General features: G+C 46.1%; 1 protein-coding gene across 3 annotated transcripts in view; it reads left to right on the top strand.

Annotated features, from left to right (window-relative positions):
- KIF5A (kinesin family member 5A) overlaps positions 1 to 11698 on the top strand; it is a 28376-nt gene extending 16678 nt beyond the window's left edge. Inside the window, exons 16-29 of one of the 3 annotated variants that reach the window (XM_019742229.2) lie at positions 475 to 663; positions 1021 to 1138; positions 1477 to 1541; positions 1651 to 1760; positions 2163 to 2264; positions 2995 to 3055; positions 3280 to 3351; positions 3512 to 3616; positions 6310 to 6526; positions 6775 to 6928; positions 7237 to 7319; positions 7722 to 7749; positions 8198 to 8312; positions 9400 to 11698. In XM_019742229.2, coding sequence (XP_019597788.1) covers positions 475 to 663; positions 1021 to 1138; positions 1477 to 1541; positions 1651 to 1760; positions 2163 to 2264; positions 2995 to 3055; positions 3280 to 3351; positions 3512 to 3616; positions 6310 to 6526; positions 6775 to 6928; positions 7237 to 7319; positions 7722 to 7749; positions 8198 to 8276 — 1383 coding nt within the window. In that variant the 3' untranslated portion in view covers positions 8277 to 8312; positions 9400 to 11698. The other 2 variants (XM_019742230.2, XM_019742231.2) reach the window with 2 other exon arrangements.
- Positions 11699 to 13235: the final 1537 nt, after the last annotated feature.

The raw sequence follows: 13235 nt of genomic DNA, 5'->3' as shown, positions 1-13235 counted from the left end.
GGACAATCCAGGCCAAAGATTTAGGAAACATGCCCTCAAAGTAGATTCAGGAAAACAAGTAGAGGTTTGCATAGACTCAACTGAAAATACACCTAGAGTATGCTGAATAAAGAAGCAATGGACATATACTCATAGCAGGATTTAGAGATGAGGGCACACAGTTAGAAATGATAGATGCAAATCTGTGGCAGTGACAGTGACCCATCTGGGTGATCAAGCAGAACAGTCTGACTGCAAAAGAAAATCATATTGCTTTATAAGATGGAAGAGGGTGACCGTCGGAATTAAATCTGTAAGGCAGATTGAGGGATTTAGTGTGAAATGCCAGGTGACAGAGAGCTGCTAAAAGTTGTTGGGAGAATACCTGTCTCACCTGAGTCCCTGTGTTTGTGAGTATGTGCAGGGATAGAGCGGGTGGAAGGCAATGGATAAAAGCTTTCAGCAGAGCACTTCTTCCCTCTGTTGCCCCCATAGCCGGTGGAGATCAGTGGGGCCATTGAGGAGGAGTTCACTGTGGCCCGACTGTACATCAGCAAAATCAAATCGGAGGTCAAGTCTGTGGTCAAGCGGTGCCGGCAGCTGGAGAACCTCCAAGTTGAATGTCATCGCAAGATGGAAGTGACCGGGCGGGAGCTCTCATCCTGCCAGCTCCTCATCTCTCAGGTGAGTGCCGGAAGTTGAGAGCTTTTTCGTGCTGTGGGAGAAAGAGGACGACTCTCCAAGCACATCTTTTATGTCCAGGCCCTAAGGTCAACTGAAGTCAAAGACAGAGGAGCTTGGGGTAGCAGGGGAGTGTGCAGGCCAGAGAAGTGAAGGTTCAGGGGGGATATTGGCCTCTGAGCCAATCGGGTCTAAAGGAAAGGTCTCCAGAGGATGGCCCCCAACCCTGCATCCTCACAGAAACACAGCAGGAGGGGAGGGCCTGGGAGGAGAGCTGGAGTTTACAGAGGTCTGCACTGCCCAGAGTGGTATCCTTTGCTCCATCCATCTTCTTCCTCTCACCAACCCTTCCCCTACCAGCATGAGGCCAAGATCCGCTCACTTACGGAGTACATGCAGAGTGTGGAGCTAAAGAAGCGGCACCTGGAAGAGTCCTATGACTCCCTGAGTGATGAGCTGGCCAAGCTCCAGGCTCAGGGTGAGGCCTTCTTAAACCTCCAACCCACCCATCCTGGGATTTGAGATCCCAGAGGGGGCAGGGAGGGAAAGTGACAAACATCAAAAGAAACCACCAGACAGCACACTCACCCAGAGCATGGGACCGAAATCATGGAGACCAACTCACATGCTACTTAGCAAGCTTTTGCATGTAGCTTATTGGACACAAACCGTAAACCTTCCATTGTCCTCTGTCCCTGCTATATCAAATTGGGCTGTCCTAACATGGAAGAACATCCCTGTGGGCCCTGGTCACAATGTGAAGTTCTTCCTGGGGGAGGTTGGTGTGATGTAAGCTGTCTTCCCACCTTTCCTCAGAAACTGTGCATGAAGTGGCCCTGAAGGACAAGGAGCCAGACACACAGGATGCAGACGAAGTGAAGGCAAGTGGGGAAGGTGTGGGGATGACCAGGGCCTGGCAGGGCTGTGCTGGCCCTCAACAAGCTGGTGTTGGGGAGTCTGGCTTTGAACTTGGGATGGCATTGTTTGCAGAAGGCCCTGGAGCTGCAGATGGAGAGCCACCGGGAGGCCCATCACCGGCAGCTTGCCCGGCTCCGGGACGAGATCAATGAGAAGCAGAAAACCATCGATGAGCTGAAAGAGTAAGAGTTCCTGAGGGTGGCTCCAGCCTCCACCTGTCCTCTCACCTTTGCTATGCCCACTCAAATGCTCTTTCTGGGTCCAGGATCTAGTTCTTTAACTTCCATGTATCATTCCTCCAAAAATGACACGACTTTGCAGCCCTATTCCAGGAGATACAAGGTGTAAGAACCAATCCCAATCCTCGAGGCTCTTCTGACTAAATAGCTCAGGGTTCCTTATTCTGTCATGGAAACAGTGGCTTGAGTCTGCCTGTGATATCTGAAGGTAGACAAATCAATTCTAATTAATCAATTCTAATTGGACTCACTTGTACAAGAGGGAAAATGCCTGAGGAGCTGGTCTTCCCTTTTCCTGTCATTCACATCCTTTTGTCCTCTCCAATACCTCCTTGCCATCCGCAGCCTGAATCAGAAACTCCAGTTAGAGTTAGAGAAGCTTCAGGCTGACTATGAGAAGCTGAAAAACGAAGAACATGAGAAGAGCACCAAACTCCAGGAGCTGACGTGAGTCACGAGTCCCCCCCGCAGAGCTGCAGCCACATAGCTGAGACTGCTACTCAGCCACACCTGCAGAGGCAGGATGCAGTGTAGAATATGGTGACCATAGGAAGCAATGGCTCAGAAGAATAATTTGATGGGGTGGGGAAGGAAAAACATAAAAGGAGACTTTCAGAAATGAACTCTGTTGAGTATTCGCTGACATGGAAAGATGTTTGTAATATTCTGTTAAGTGTAAAACTCATGTTACAAAATAGCGGGAGTGGTGTGAGCCCATAAAATGTATATGGGATGTACATGCATAGAAAAAAGTCTGGAAAGAAGGACACCAGAATTAATGGTGGTTTGATCTGTAGGTAGTAGAATCATGGGCTTTTTATGAAACTCGTTTTCCTTATCTTTTTTTGTTTTTCATTTTCTAATTTCTGCACAGTGAAGATGGGTAACTTGTATAATAAGTATATATATATAAGTAATTATATATATATATATATATACATATATATACATATATATGTATGTATATGTATATATAGTGTATATATGTGTATATATCTATCTATATCTATATCTATATCTATATCTATATCTATATCTATATCTATATCTATATCTATATCTATATCTATATCTATATCTATATCTATATCTATATCTATATCTATATAAGGATTGGAGGAAGGAGGAGAGAGGAAGGAGAGTCCTGAGAGATTCTTCTATCTTCCTCTTCCTCCAGATTTCTGTACGAGCGACATGAACAGTCCAAGCAGGACCTCAAGGGTCTGGAGGAGACAGTTGTGAGTGGTTTCCACCTGTGCTGAATCTCTTCCCCCTGATTTCTTCCTAACCCCATTCCTTTTGCCCTCTGCAAAGTCAGTTTGTGGCATATATAATCAGAACGTATCTTTCCCAAAAGGAATGAGTGACTCACTTGACTAGATAAACTGAAGTTTCCAGTAATTTCAGAGTGAGAAGGTCAGCCTGGTATTTGGCTACCCCAGTCTTTCATCGTTCTTTCCAGGCCCGGGAACTCCAGACCCTCCACAACCTTCGCAAGCTGTTCGTTCAAGACGTCACGACTCGAGTCAAGAAAGTGAGTGCCACCCTCGCTCAGGCTCTTCCCAGCCCCCATCTTCTCCTCCTGTTCTCAGGTTCCTCCAGCCACTGGTCTCCTGTGGGGCTGGCTTGGCCTGGTCTGGGTGGGACCTGTTTAGCTTCAGAACAGCCCCATCTTTCCCTCTGTCTATAATCAGAGTGCAGAAATGGAGCCCGAGGACAGTGGGGGGATTCACTCCCAAAAGCAGAAGATTTCCTTTCTTGAGAACAACCTGGAACAGCTTACAAAAGTTCACAAACAGGTAAGAGTGGGGGGAAAGGTGGAAGAGAATTCTTGAGGCCAGGTGCCTAGGATACCAAATCCTCAGTGGCCCCTTGAATTTAGGAAAATCTACTTGCATGCTTTCCTTATGTTTTCCCACTAATCCCTTCTTTATACCATATTTGGTTCCACTTTTACCTTGTTCTTTGTTCCCTGCCTGTTTCCCCTTCTTAAAGCCCCCAACCTGCCTCTGCTCAAAGTGGAATCCTCAAGCCTATGTTATTGGAGGGAGAGGTTAAAACTGATAAAGGTTTCAGAGGCATGGGACTGTAACGGTTCATGACGGGTACTGCTTACACTGTAGCCAGAGACAGAAAGCAGTGGGACAAGAAGAAGCCAGGAAAGCTGGGCTTTCTCTTTCTCTCACGGAGAGAACTCCATCTGCTTAGGCCTAGGGCAGGCATGCAGGCCATTCAGTGATGTCCTCTAGATGGCCCAACCAGCCCCTGGTCAGGGCCAGGCAAAACTCCTGGGTATTAAGTTGCTGCCTCTCTGTCCCCCTCCTTGCTGCTGCGGTTCCTTAGGTGGATGACTGGGTTTCAAAGGTATGGGGTGGGGAGGTAGAAGGGAAAGTCCAAAGGAGTCTGGACAGGAAATGTTTGGTACAGACAGAGCCAAATAGCTGAGCCTTGAAAACAGGTACAACAGTCTGTCAACAGGCTCTTTTAACTAAATCAGAAAATAAACCGTAACCTATACTTCATTCCCTTCTTTTCAAATCCACCTTAAAATTCCATTTAGACTCATGTTCTCACTAAACTAGAGCTTAAACTTCTTTTCCTCCCAGTGCACTGCCCAGCATATATAGTAAATACTCAGTACAGCTTTCTTCTTTCCTTCCCTTCCTTTCCCTTCCCTTCCCTTCCCTTTTCTTTTCTTTTTTCAGTAATGAAAAAAAATCCCAGAACTGTGTGTCGCAGTGATAGTCTGCAGGGTTTATTTGTTTCATTTGGGCCTGCAGAGAGCTTTACTGCCATCTCTTTCCTTTTGCTTATTATAAAACAGTGTAAAACATTATAGAAAAATTAAAAGACATGGAAAAAACATTTGTAATCAGTTCTGCCATTCTTTTTCATCTCTGTGTGTTCATTTTCCTTTATCTAAATGCATATTATGTTACTTTCTCCTCATTTTTTTATTTGACAGTTATTTTTTTATTTTTAACATTTTTTAAATTTTTTATTCATTTTTTATTTATTTTATTTTTTCATTAGTTCCCCCCATTTTTTTATTGTGGGAAAACACACATAACATAAAATTTGCCACCTTAATCATTTTAAGTGTACAATTCAGTGGTATTAAATACATTACAATGTTGTACACCAGTCACCACCATCCATCCGCATAACTTTTTTCACCTTGTAGAACTGAAACTCATATCCATTAAATGATAACTCCTCATTCTCCCCTACTCCCTTCCCTTGGCACCCACCATTCTACTTTTTGTCTCTATGATTTTGACTGCTCTAAGTACCTCATATAAGTGGAATCATATAGTATTTGTCCTTTGGTGACTGGTTTATTTCACTTAGCATAATGTCCTCCAGGTTAATCCACATTGTGGCATATGTCAGTAAACCACAGGCTATTTTCTTTCCCTGCATTGAAGTCTCCCAAAGACTAGAAACTACTCACTTACAGGACAGAGGACTCCTCAAAATTTTCTACCTCAGCAGACCTGAGGCTAGAAAGGAAAATGAGAGAGATGTAGAAACTTCTCCTTTAACAGAATCTTAAATAGCCAAGACTACAGCACCGTTACTAATTAAGCTAAGCTATTGTCACAGCAAAACACTCTTTATAATCTGTAAGTTATCCAAAGTTAAAGGGTCACAGAAGTGTTTCTAGCTCTGCCCTTTCTCCCAGTGTTCCCGGCTACACTGATTTCCCTGGTATCTTCCAAGGCCAGCTTCTTTGGCAATCTGTAGAGCCTCCAGTCATGTGTGAGACCCTGTAAAAAAGATCAGGAGGTCTTTTCTGGCTGTAAGGTGGTTGCTACCACACTGTAGCTTAACTTAAGTAGGGGAGGGATAGCCCAGGAAATCCTTGAGTGGAAAAGTAATGAGCACAAATGTTTGTGAACCTCAAACATTTTCTTTCCTTCCTCTGGGGTGTTGTGTGTGTCGGGGGGTAGGGGATGAGGTGGGGGCTCCTGTATTCCAGCTTCTGCTGCTGCTCTGCTCTGTACCTCACCTACGCTCAATGCCATATCCACCCTCCAAACTGCGACTGTGCTCTTGCTGCCCCGCCCTGTGCATGCCCATAAAGCCGTCTCTGGGTGAGGGGGTGCTTCATCCCCATGGTTGCCCTGGAGCTGTTGGTTTGGCACAAGCTGTAGGATTCTGGGGAGGGGTGTTGTAGGCCAGGAGGAGACACGGGCAGGGCACTGTCACAGGAGTTCTGGGCCACAATGGATTCGGCACATTTTGCTGCCCAGAAAACAATGTGACTTTTTAATGCCTGACCACCGTTTCCTCAGGAAGAAGGAAAGAAATGGCTAAAACAGCATATTAGGTAAAGAGATTGAGGCTTTTCAAGGAAACATGTTCTCCATCTTCTCTGACTTGATTTTTCTTTACTCTCTCTCCCTACCTTCACCCCACACTCCACTGTTGGCTCTCTCTTGGGTCCATTGCCTTTCTTTCTGCCTCTTCCCTGGGGCTCACCCCACAGCTGGTACGTGACAATGCAGATCTGCGTTGTGAGCTTCCTAAATTGGAAAAACGACTTAGGGCTACGGCTGAGAGAGTTAAGGCCCTGGAGGGTGCACTGAAGGAGGCCAAGGAGGGTGCCATGAAAGACAAGCGCCGGTACCAGCAGGAAGTGGACCGCATCAAGGAGGCCGTTCGGTACAAGAGCTCTGGCAAGAGGGGCCATTCTGCCCAGATTGGTGAGTGGGGAGTGGGTGGCAGTAGGCAAGGTGGGGTTATCACTTGGGGAAATTCAGCAAATTCTTAAGTGTTAAGCAGCTAGATTATTGCTTCTTACTGTACCCTCCCCAGCCTCACCCCATCATCACCCCCAGAAAGTATAAAAGTGAATTACCTTATAAGCTACTCAGTTCAACTCTAGATAAATGACTGCAGGGACCAGGTAACAAATAGCTTCCTCAGGGTCATTTTCCTTTCTTTACCACAGCCAAACCCGTCCGTCCTGGCCATTACCCAGCGTCCTCTCCCACCAACCCCTATGGCACCCGGAGCCCTGAGTGCATCAGTTATACCAACAACCTCTTCCAGAACTATCAGAATCTGTACCTGCAGGCCACACCTAGCTCCACCTCAGATATGTAGTGAGTGACCCTGGGCGTTGGCTGGAGTCCCAACCCAAGGCTGTCTGCACCCTGTAAGGCATAAGGTTGGGTCAATTATTGGGTGAGACATAATTCTTTTCCTACGTGGCTTCATTAACCCTTTCTCAACTTCACACCTATGATTAGAAGGTGGGCATCTGCCTTCCCGGCCTATGTTTGCTGTCATCTGTTCTCTGGGATGGGAGGGGTGTATGGCTCCATTCCTGAGGGTGAGTGTGGCTGCATGGTCCTTGGAATGGCGGAGGGTGCGTGCCAGAGGCTACATCTCTCTCCTCTGCTTTATCCAGCTTTGCAAACTCCTGTACCAGCAGTGGGGCCACATCTTCTGGCGGCCCCTTGGCTTCCTACCAGAAGGCCAACATGGACAATGGTGAGTGAAAAAGATGGGTCACCAGCCTTTGGGATCCCGAGGGCAAGTTGACAAGTATAAGAAAAGTAAGTGACCCTGTACCTACAGGTTGAACACTGCCCATCCGTTCAGGGTACTGGATTCTTAGAAGTAGATTACCACGCCTGCCCCACCCTCACCTCCCTATCCCATCCCCTTCTCCTCTCCTTCGTGAGGGGTCAGGGAGGCTTCTTCTCAAACAAAATAATGATGCAATGGGGTAGTTGTAGATGAGTGTCACAGAACCAGACAACAGCTAAACTCCAAAGAGTGTTACCCTTTTATCTAAGGGATTAGGACAAGAGAGGGTTTGCGGAGACTGTTTCTAACACCCAATCTCCTCTTCTTCTTCTTCTAATCCTGTGGTCTCGATGATCTCTTCAGGAAATGCCACAGATATCAACGACAATAGGTACACCAATCCCCACTGCTCTTGGGTTCTCCGGGTGGGACCAGAAGAAATGATTCAATTTCCCTCATGCCCTAGTTAGGAGTTTCCCTGGAGCCTTTCCTGGGAAGGAGGAGGAAATGAGAATTGGTCTTGCCATCACTGTGTCGTCAGGAGATCCAGTCAGTCTACATCCCCTCCTCCAATCCCATCTGTGGCTACTCCCCATTCCAGTGGGGGGAATGCTGCAGACATCTGAGGCCTTGGGTTTCCTTCCTACCTTGGGGAACTTTGTGGCCTTGGGCAACTCAGCTCCATCTCTCTGGCCTTGCTTTTCCCTGTATTCCTATAAAACCCAAATAGTCCCTGCCCTTCATTATTTCACAGGAATGCTATGAGAGCAGAATGACAGGAATGCTTTCATTTATATGGGGCTGACAATGCTGTGATTGTGCTGGGTCTCTTCTTCCAGGAGTGACCTGCCATGCGGCTATGAGGCTGAAGACCAGGCCAAGCTCTTCCCTCTCCACCAAGAGACGGCAGCCAGCTAATCTCGCACATGGACTACTGCATACCTGCACTTTCAGGTAGTTTCAGGCCACTTCTGACCAGCCTCAGGTTGCCTCCTTTCTTGTCCTCAGCCTCTTTGTTTCTCCCGCTTTTTTTTTTTTTTAATCTCCTCAAAACTTTTACTGCATAGTTGTCCCCCAACTCCTGCTTTCCCCTCCTAGGGGCGATGTCTGTGATGCCCCACCTCCTCTGGATCTCCTCTCCCCGCCTTACGCTTTTTCCCTTCTGCAACAGTAGTAACCACAGTTCTGCCTTTCTGCCACTAGGGGTCACTGCCACATGTCAAAAGAAGTGAGAAAGGGGAGGTCCATCTAGAGGCACAGACAGATAACAGAATGCAGTAGATATTGGAAGACCTTGAGAGATCATCTAATCCTCCCTCGGCCTCCACCCTCAAATAATTATGGGTGGATAGGTATTTTCTAAGACATCTCTAGTAAAGGAGATGTTTGACTTATTCCTGCATCTGGATCCTATACTCGTATCTGTGTGTCAACAATAAGCTTTAGGAAATGCCCCGGGAGTCTAACTTTTTGTTTCTCCAGCTGCGTTGGCAGCATTGCTCTCTCATCTTGCTCAGTGGAGATGTAGAACAGCTGTGTCCCCACCTCTAGGCTGCCCCTTCTCCACCGCTGTCTCCAAGTCCTCTCGCCTAGCAGCACAGGCATCTTTCTGGTTCCTATGTGTCACCAGGTTTCTCGCCATGGTTGCTCTTGGGCCAAGAACTGGGCACTGGGATCCTGTTTTAGGGTCCATTTTGGATGCTTGGAGAACTAGAAATGAAAGAATACAGCCAGTCTTGTACTGGGCTGCATCCAAGCGGAGCCCTCTCCAGGGGTTTTCCAGTAGAGTAAGCCCCCCTGTCCAGGGATTTTCCAGGACAGTAGGCCAAGCACACAGGCAAAAGGCATGAGAAGAGGTAGGAATGGGGAAGGAGGAGTTAGGAAGATCTGGGGTGGAGTAGCGGGGGCTGGGAGGTTGGTGTCCAGTCATTGGAATGAATGGAACAGGCCTGTAAACCAAAGTGTCCAAATGCCACACTGTTCCTTTTCAGTGGCTGGGCCACAGGTGGTTCCTCACAACCTCTTTCTCTTTCTTCCTCAGTTTCTAAGAGGGAATGAGGCCTCTTCTCTCAGCATGCTGCAAACCTGTGGTCTCTGACGCTAACTCCCTCCCCAACCCTTGTTGTTCCGACTATACTATGTTTGATGTCTTCTCTTACTCTGTATCTCTTTGTACTCTGTATCTATATATCAAACGCTGCTACTATGTCTGTGTCTTATTCTCCAAGTATCTAATGATGTATTTAGCAATTTCTAAGCATAGTATACTCTCCTCATTTGGGGCAATAGAGAGGAGGGCATGTCTCTTCTTTCTCTCATATATGCGTTTCTCACACTGCGTGGTGTTAGTCACGGAGATGATAAAAGGAAAAACGGGAGCTAGAGGGCTGTGATCCTTCACACACACGCGCGCGCGCACACACATACACACACACACACACACACACACACACAAAGCCTTAAACAGAAGAATGTCGTAGCATCATAGGAAGATACAAAAATAGGCTCTTCCTCCGTCCTTTCACATATAGCACAGGGGAGGGTAAAATGGAAGGACTACTAAATTATATGAAGAATTTTATTCATACCCCTCACCCAAACTGAGGGATACCAGGTGTGTACCTCTGCCCTCTGCCTTTTTCCTCCCTCTTCCTATTCCCCCAGGATGACTGAGAACATGGATTCCTCAAGGGACCACTTCCCTTTCTCCTCAAAACTCCTTTTGATATTCTTGACCCCAGAGCTCATGACCAGAACGTAGAGTTGCTTTGAAATGTTTTGAAAAATGGAGGAGGCAGATCCTCCTGACCAGTCTGTCAAATAGTTGCTCATCTGCCCATGGTAGTTATAGGCAGGCATAGTCAAATGACCGCTTCTTTGGCTGTGAGGATGAACAGGCTGGGAAATTCCTAAGTATTTTTTGCTAGTAATGAGCTGGGTTCCTTTCTCTGTTCCATATTGTGCTGCATGTTCTTCCCATCTCCACCTATTGGCTTGGGGGCTTCCGGTTCATTGGCAAAATGTCTATTTTGAGATGCCTTCCTTTCAAGCTAGAGCCTGCCTTTTCCCCAATATACATTAATTTTTTTTTTTTACAATGAATTCCTTACATAATGTCCCCATCTGGTAAGTGCACTTTAAAGAAAGGGGCAGGGCAGATTTCCCAAAGGTGGAGGAGCCCAAGGGCTTGAACTAGGGGTGTCTCCTTCCCCAGGCTCCCTACCCACCATGTAATTGATAGGACTATGTTTTGGTTTCAGACGTCCTTTCCTTCCACATGGTGCTAAGGTGGTTTTTCAGGTAACTAACTGCAACGATGGAGAGTGGAGGTTACAAGCCAGTCCAAATCAAGAAAGAAAGTCTGGTGTCCAGATATCCAGTCTTATCTAGGATGGAAGAACAGAATTCCCCCAGCAGCAGAGAAATCATCTCCTAGCTTCTAAGTCAGGAAAGAAAGCTCATTGTGAGTGTTAGTTGGTAAATACAGACCGCATTGGCCTAGAACTCCTTCAAGAAAAAGAAAGTCCCTTTTCCCTTTACCTATTGGGCCGCTTTTAGCAATTAAGGAAAGCTGCAGGGGGAAAAATACAAGAGGGATGTGGAATAAATCCAAGGCAGTGATATTCAAACATTTTTCAAAAAAAAAAAAATCTTACATAGAACCCTGGTATAAGAAATAACTAAAAGTGAGGCAGACCTGGGCAGATTGCATTTTCTTTATTAGGTGGAAAATGCTTCATTCATTGAGGAGTCCTGAACAGTCCTAAGAGACCCTGAGGCGTTCTGTAGTTTGAAAACCACTGCTCTAAGGGGTCCAATCTGACTTCCCTGTCCCAAGCTTGCAATTCATAGCAAAGACCCAGTCAGAGAGGAAGAAGACACCTGTGCACCTGTAGACTTGTGCTAATATTTGCCAGGATGGCATTTAAAACTCCAGTGGGTTTTATGTAATCTTGCCACCAAATGAGTCTTTTAAAACACGTAAGAAAATGTGAATGTGTAGGGCAGATAAGGAGAGGTGACAGAGGAAGCAGCCTTCTCTTTAGCAAGATGTAAGGGAAATAGAATTCACTTACATAAATCAGAAACGACACACACACACACAAAGCCTTCACCAGAAGGTTCGCCCTACGTCTTCCTCCTGCTCCCCCGTCCCTCCTTCCACAATACTGCATCCCTTTCAGAGAGCCAGGTTCACCACAAAGGGTACCTGGCCTGCCCACTCACATCTGCCAAAATGTTGCATGCCATCGTGGAAGATAAACCAAACTGCACAAACCCCAGTGTGTATTTATTTGATGTATATAGATACCTTTAAAATAAAATAAATTCAATGATGATTCTATGGTGTTGTAAATCTTTTCCCTCCCCAGTCTCTCCTTCCTTTGCATATCATGGCATTTGACAGTGTGGTATATATCCTTCCAGATGTTTTTCTATTTATACACACGGTTTTGGGTTTTTTTTCCCCATTTGACAATATATCCTAGGGATTCTTTTCATGTCAATACATATAGATTTACCTAATTAAAAATATATGTAAAACTTCATCTATTCTATAATTTATTCAACCATTCCACTACTGGTGGACATTTATCTAGGTTGTTGGTAATTTTTAACAAAAAATACTCTCTTCATTTTTTCCCCCAAGACCATCATCACTTCAGTCCCAGCATCAATTCTGTCCGTCTCGAGCACGTCTCTCTCCTGCTCTTGCCAACAGCTCAACTCTCTTGTCCCAAGACCATCTACCACAATTACCCTTCTACCCCCCATTTTACAGCAGACCCTTAACCTGTCCTCTGCTTTTACCTCAAAGCTGCTGAGATTCATGGAGAAAACTGCACCACCAAAACACCGAGGCAACTAAAAACAAAGAGCCTGCAAACCTAACTGGACCTTCCTTGTGTGTGTCCCTGCTCAGTTTTCTCTACCATGCCCCAGAGCAACTGGTCTAAACACACACTCCTCAAGGCTCCTTCTCACCTTCCTGTCTTAGGCAACAACTTTGCTTTAAAGGGAAAATCAAAGCAATTGAGATGAAATTATTCATCTCCCTCCCCCCAAAAAACCTACAAGTAACTCACATATACCTGTTCAGATCCTTTCTTTTTTCCTTTCCTGGCCCTTCTCTGGGCCAAAGCAAGTCCCTTCTAGATCTTCATTCGGTAGACACTCAGAATCCCGATATATAATAAAATAACTAAAAGTGATGCAGACTTGGGCAGTTTGCATCTTCTTTGTTAACTTCTGTCCCAATGATTTCTTCCCTTCTTGTAAGGTCTCTCTTAAAAGTCCCTCCCTTTACTGTGTTTCTCTTTAAGCAACTCCCCATCTTGTTTTCTTAAAACTGAAATTCCTGAAAGTCCCAGGCTTCCCATCTCCACTTCCTCACCTCCCACTCATTCCTCAGCCCACCTTGATCTGGCTCTTGCTCTGTTGAACCTGCTTTTCCAAAGGTCACTAGTTACCAAGTACAATGGGCACTTCTCTGTCCTTGTCTTGCTTCACCTCTCCATTGACATCTGACACTGCTCTCCACTTCTTCCTTCTTGAAACTCAACTCGCTTGGCGTCTGTGACCCTGCTCTCCTGGCTCATTCTCTGGCCACCCTTTCTCAGTCTTCTCCCACCAGCCTCTTAAAACCCTGGGTCTATCCCAGGGTTCAGCCCTTGGTTCTTTCTTTGCCCTCTCTGGGAAACGTCATTCACGCCCACAGATTCCACAACAATAATTAAATCTGTACCCCAGTATAGACCATTCTGCTGAGCTCTCAGGCCAAGTGTCCAATTGCCCTCAGATGTTCCTAACACGTTCCAAACTGAACCCATCTCTTCGCCAAAACTGCTCCTTTTCATTTCACCACTCTCTCTTTTC

This window comes from Rhinolophus sinicus, linkage group LG02, assembly GCF_036562045.2.
Source record: "Rhinolophus sinicus isolate RSC01 linkage group LG02, ASM3656204v1, whole genome shotgun sequence".
Classification (NCBI taxonomy): domain Eukaryota; kingdom Metazoa; phylum Chordata; class Mammalia; order Chiroptera; family Rhinolophidae; genus Rhinolophus; species Rhinolophus sinicus.
This window is presented reverse-complemented; position numbering and strand designations above follow the sequence as displayed.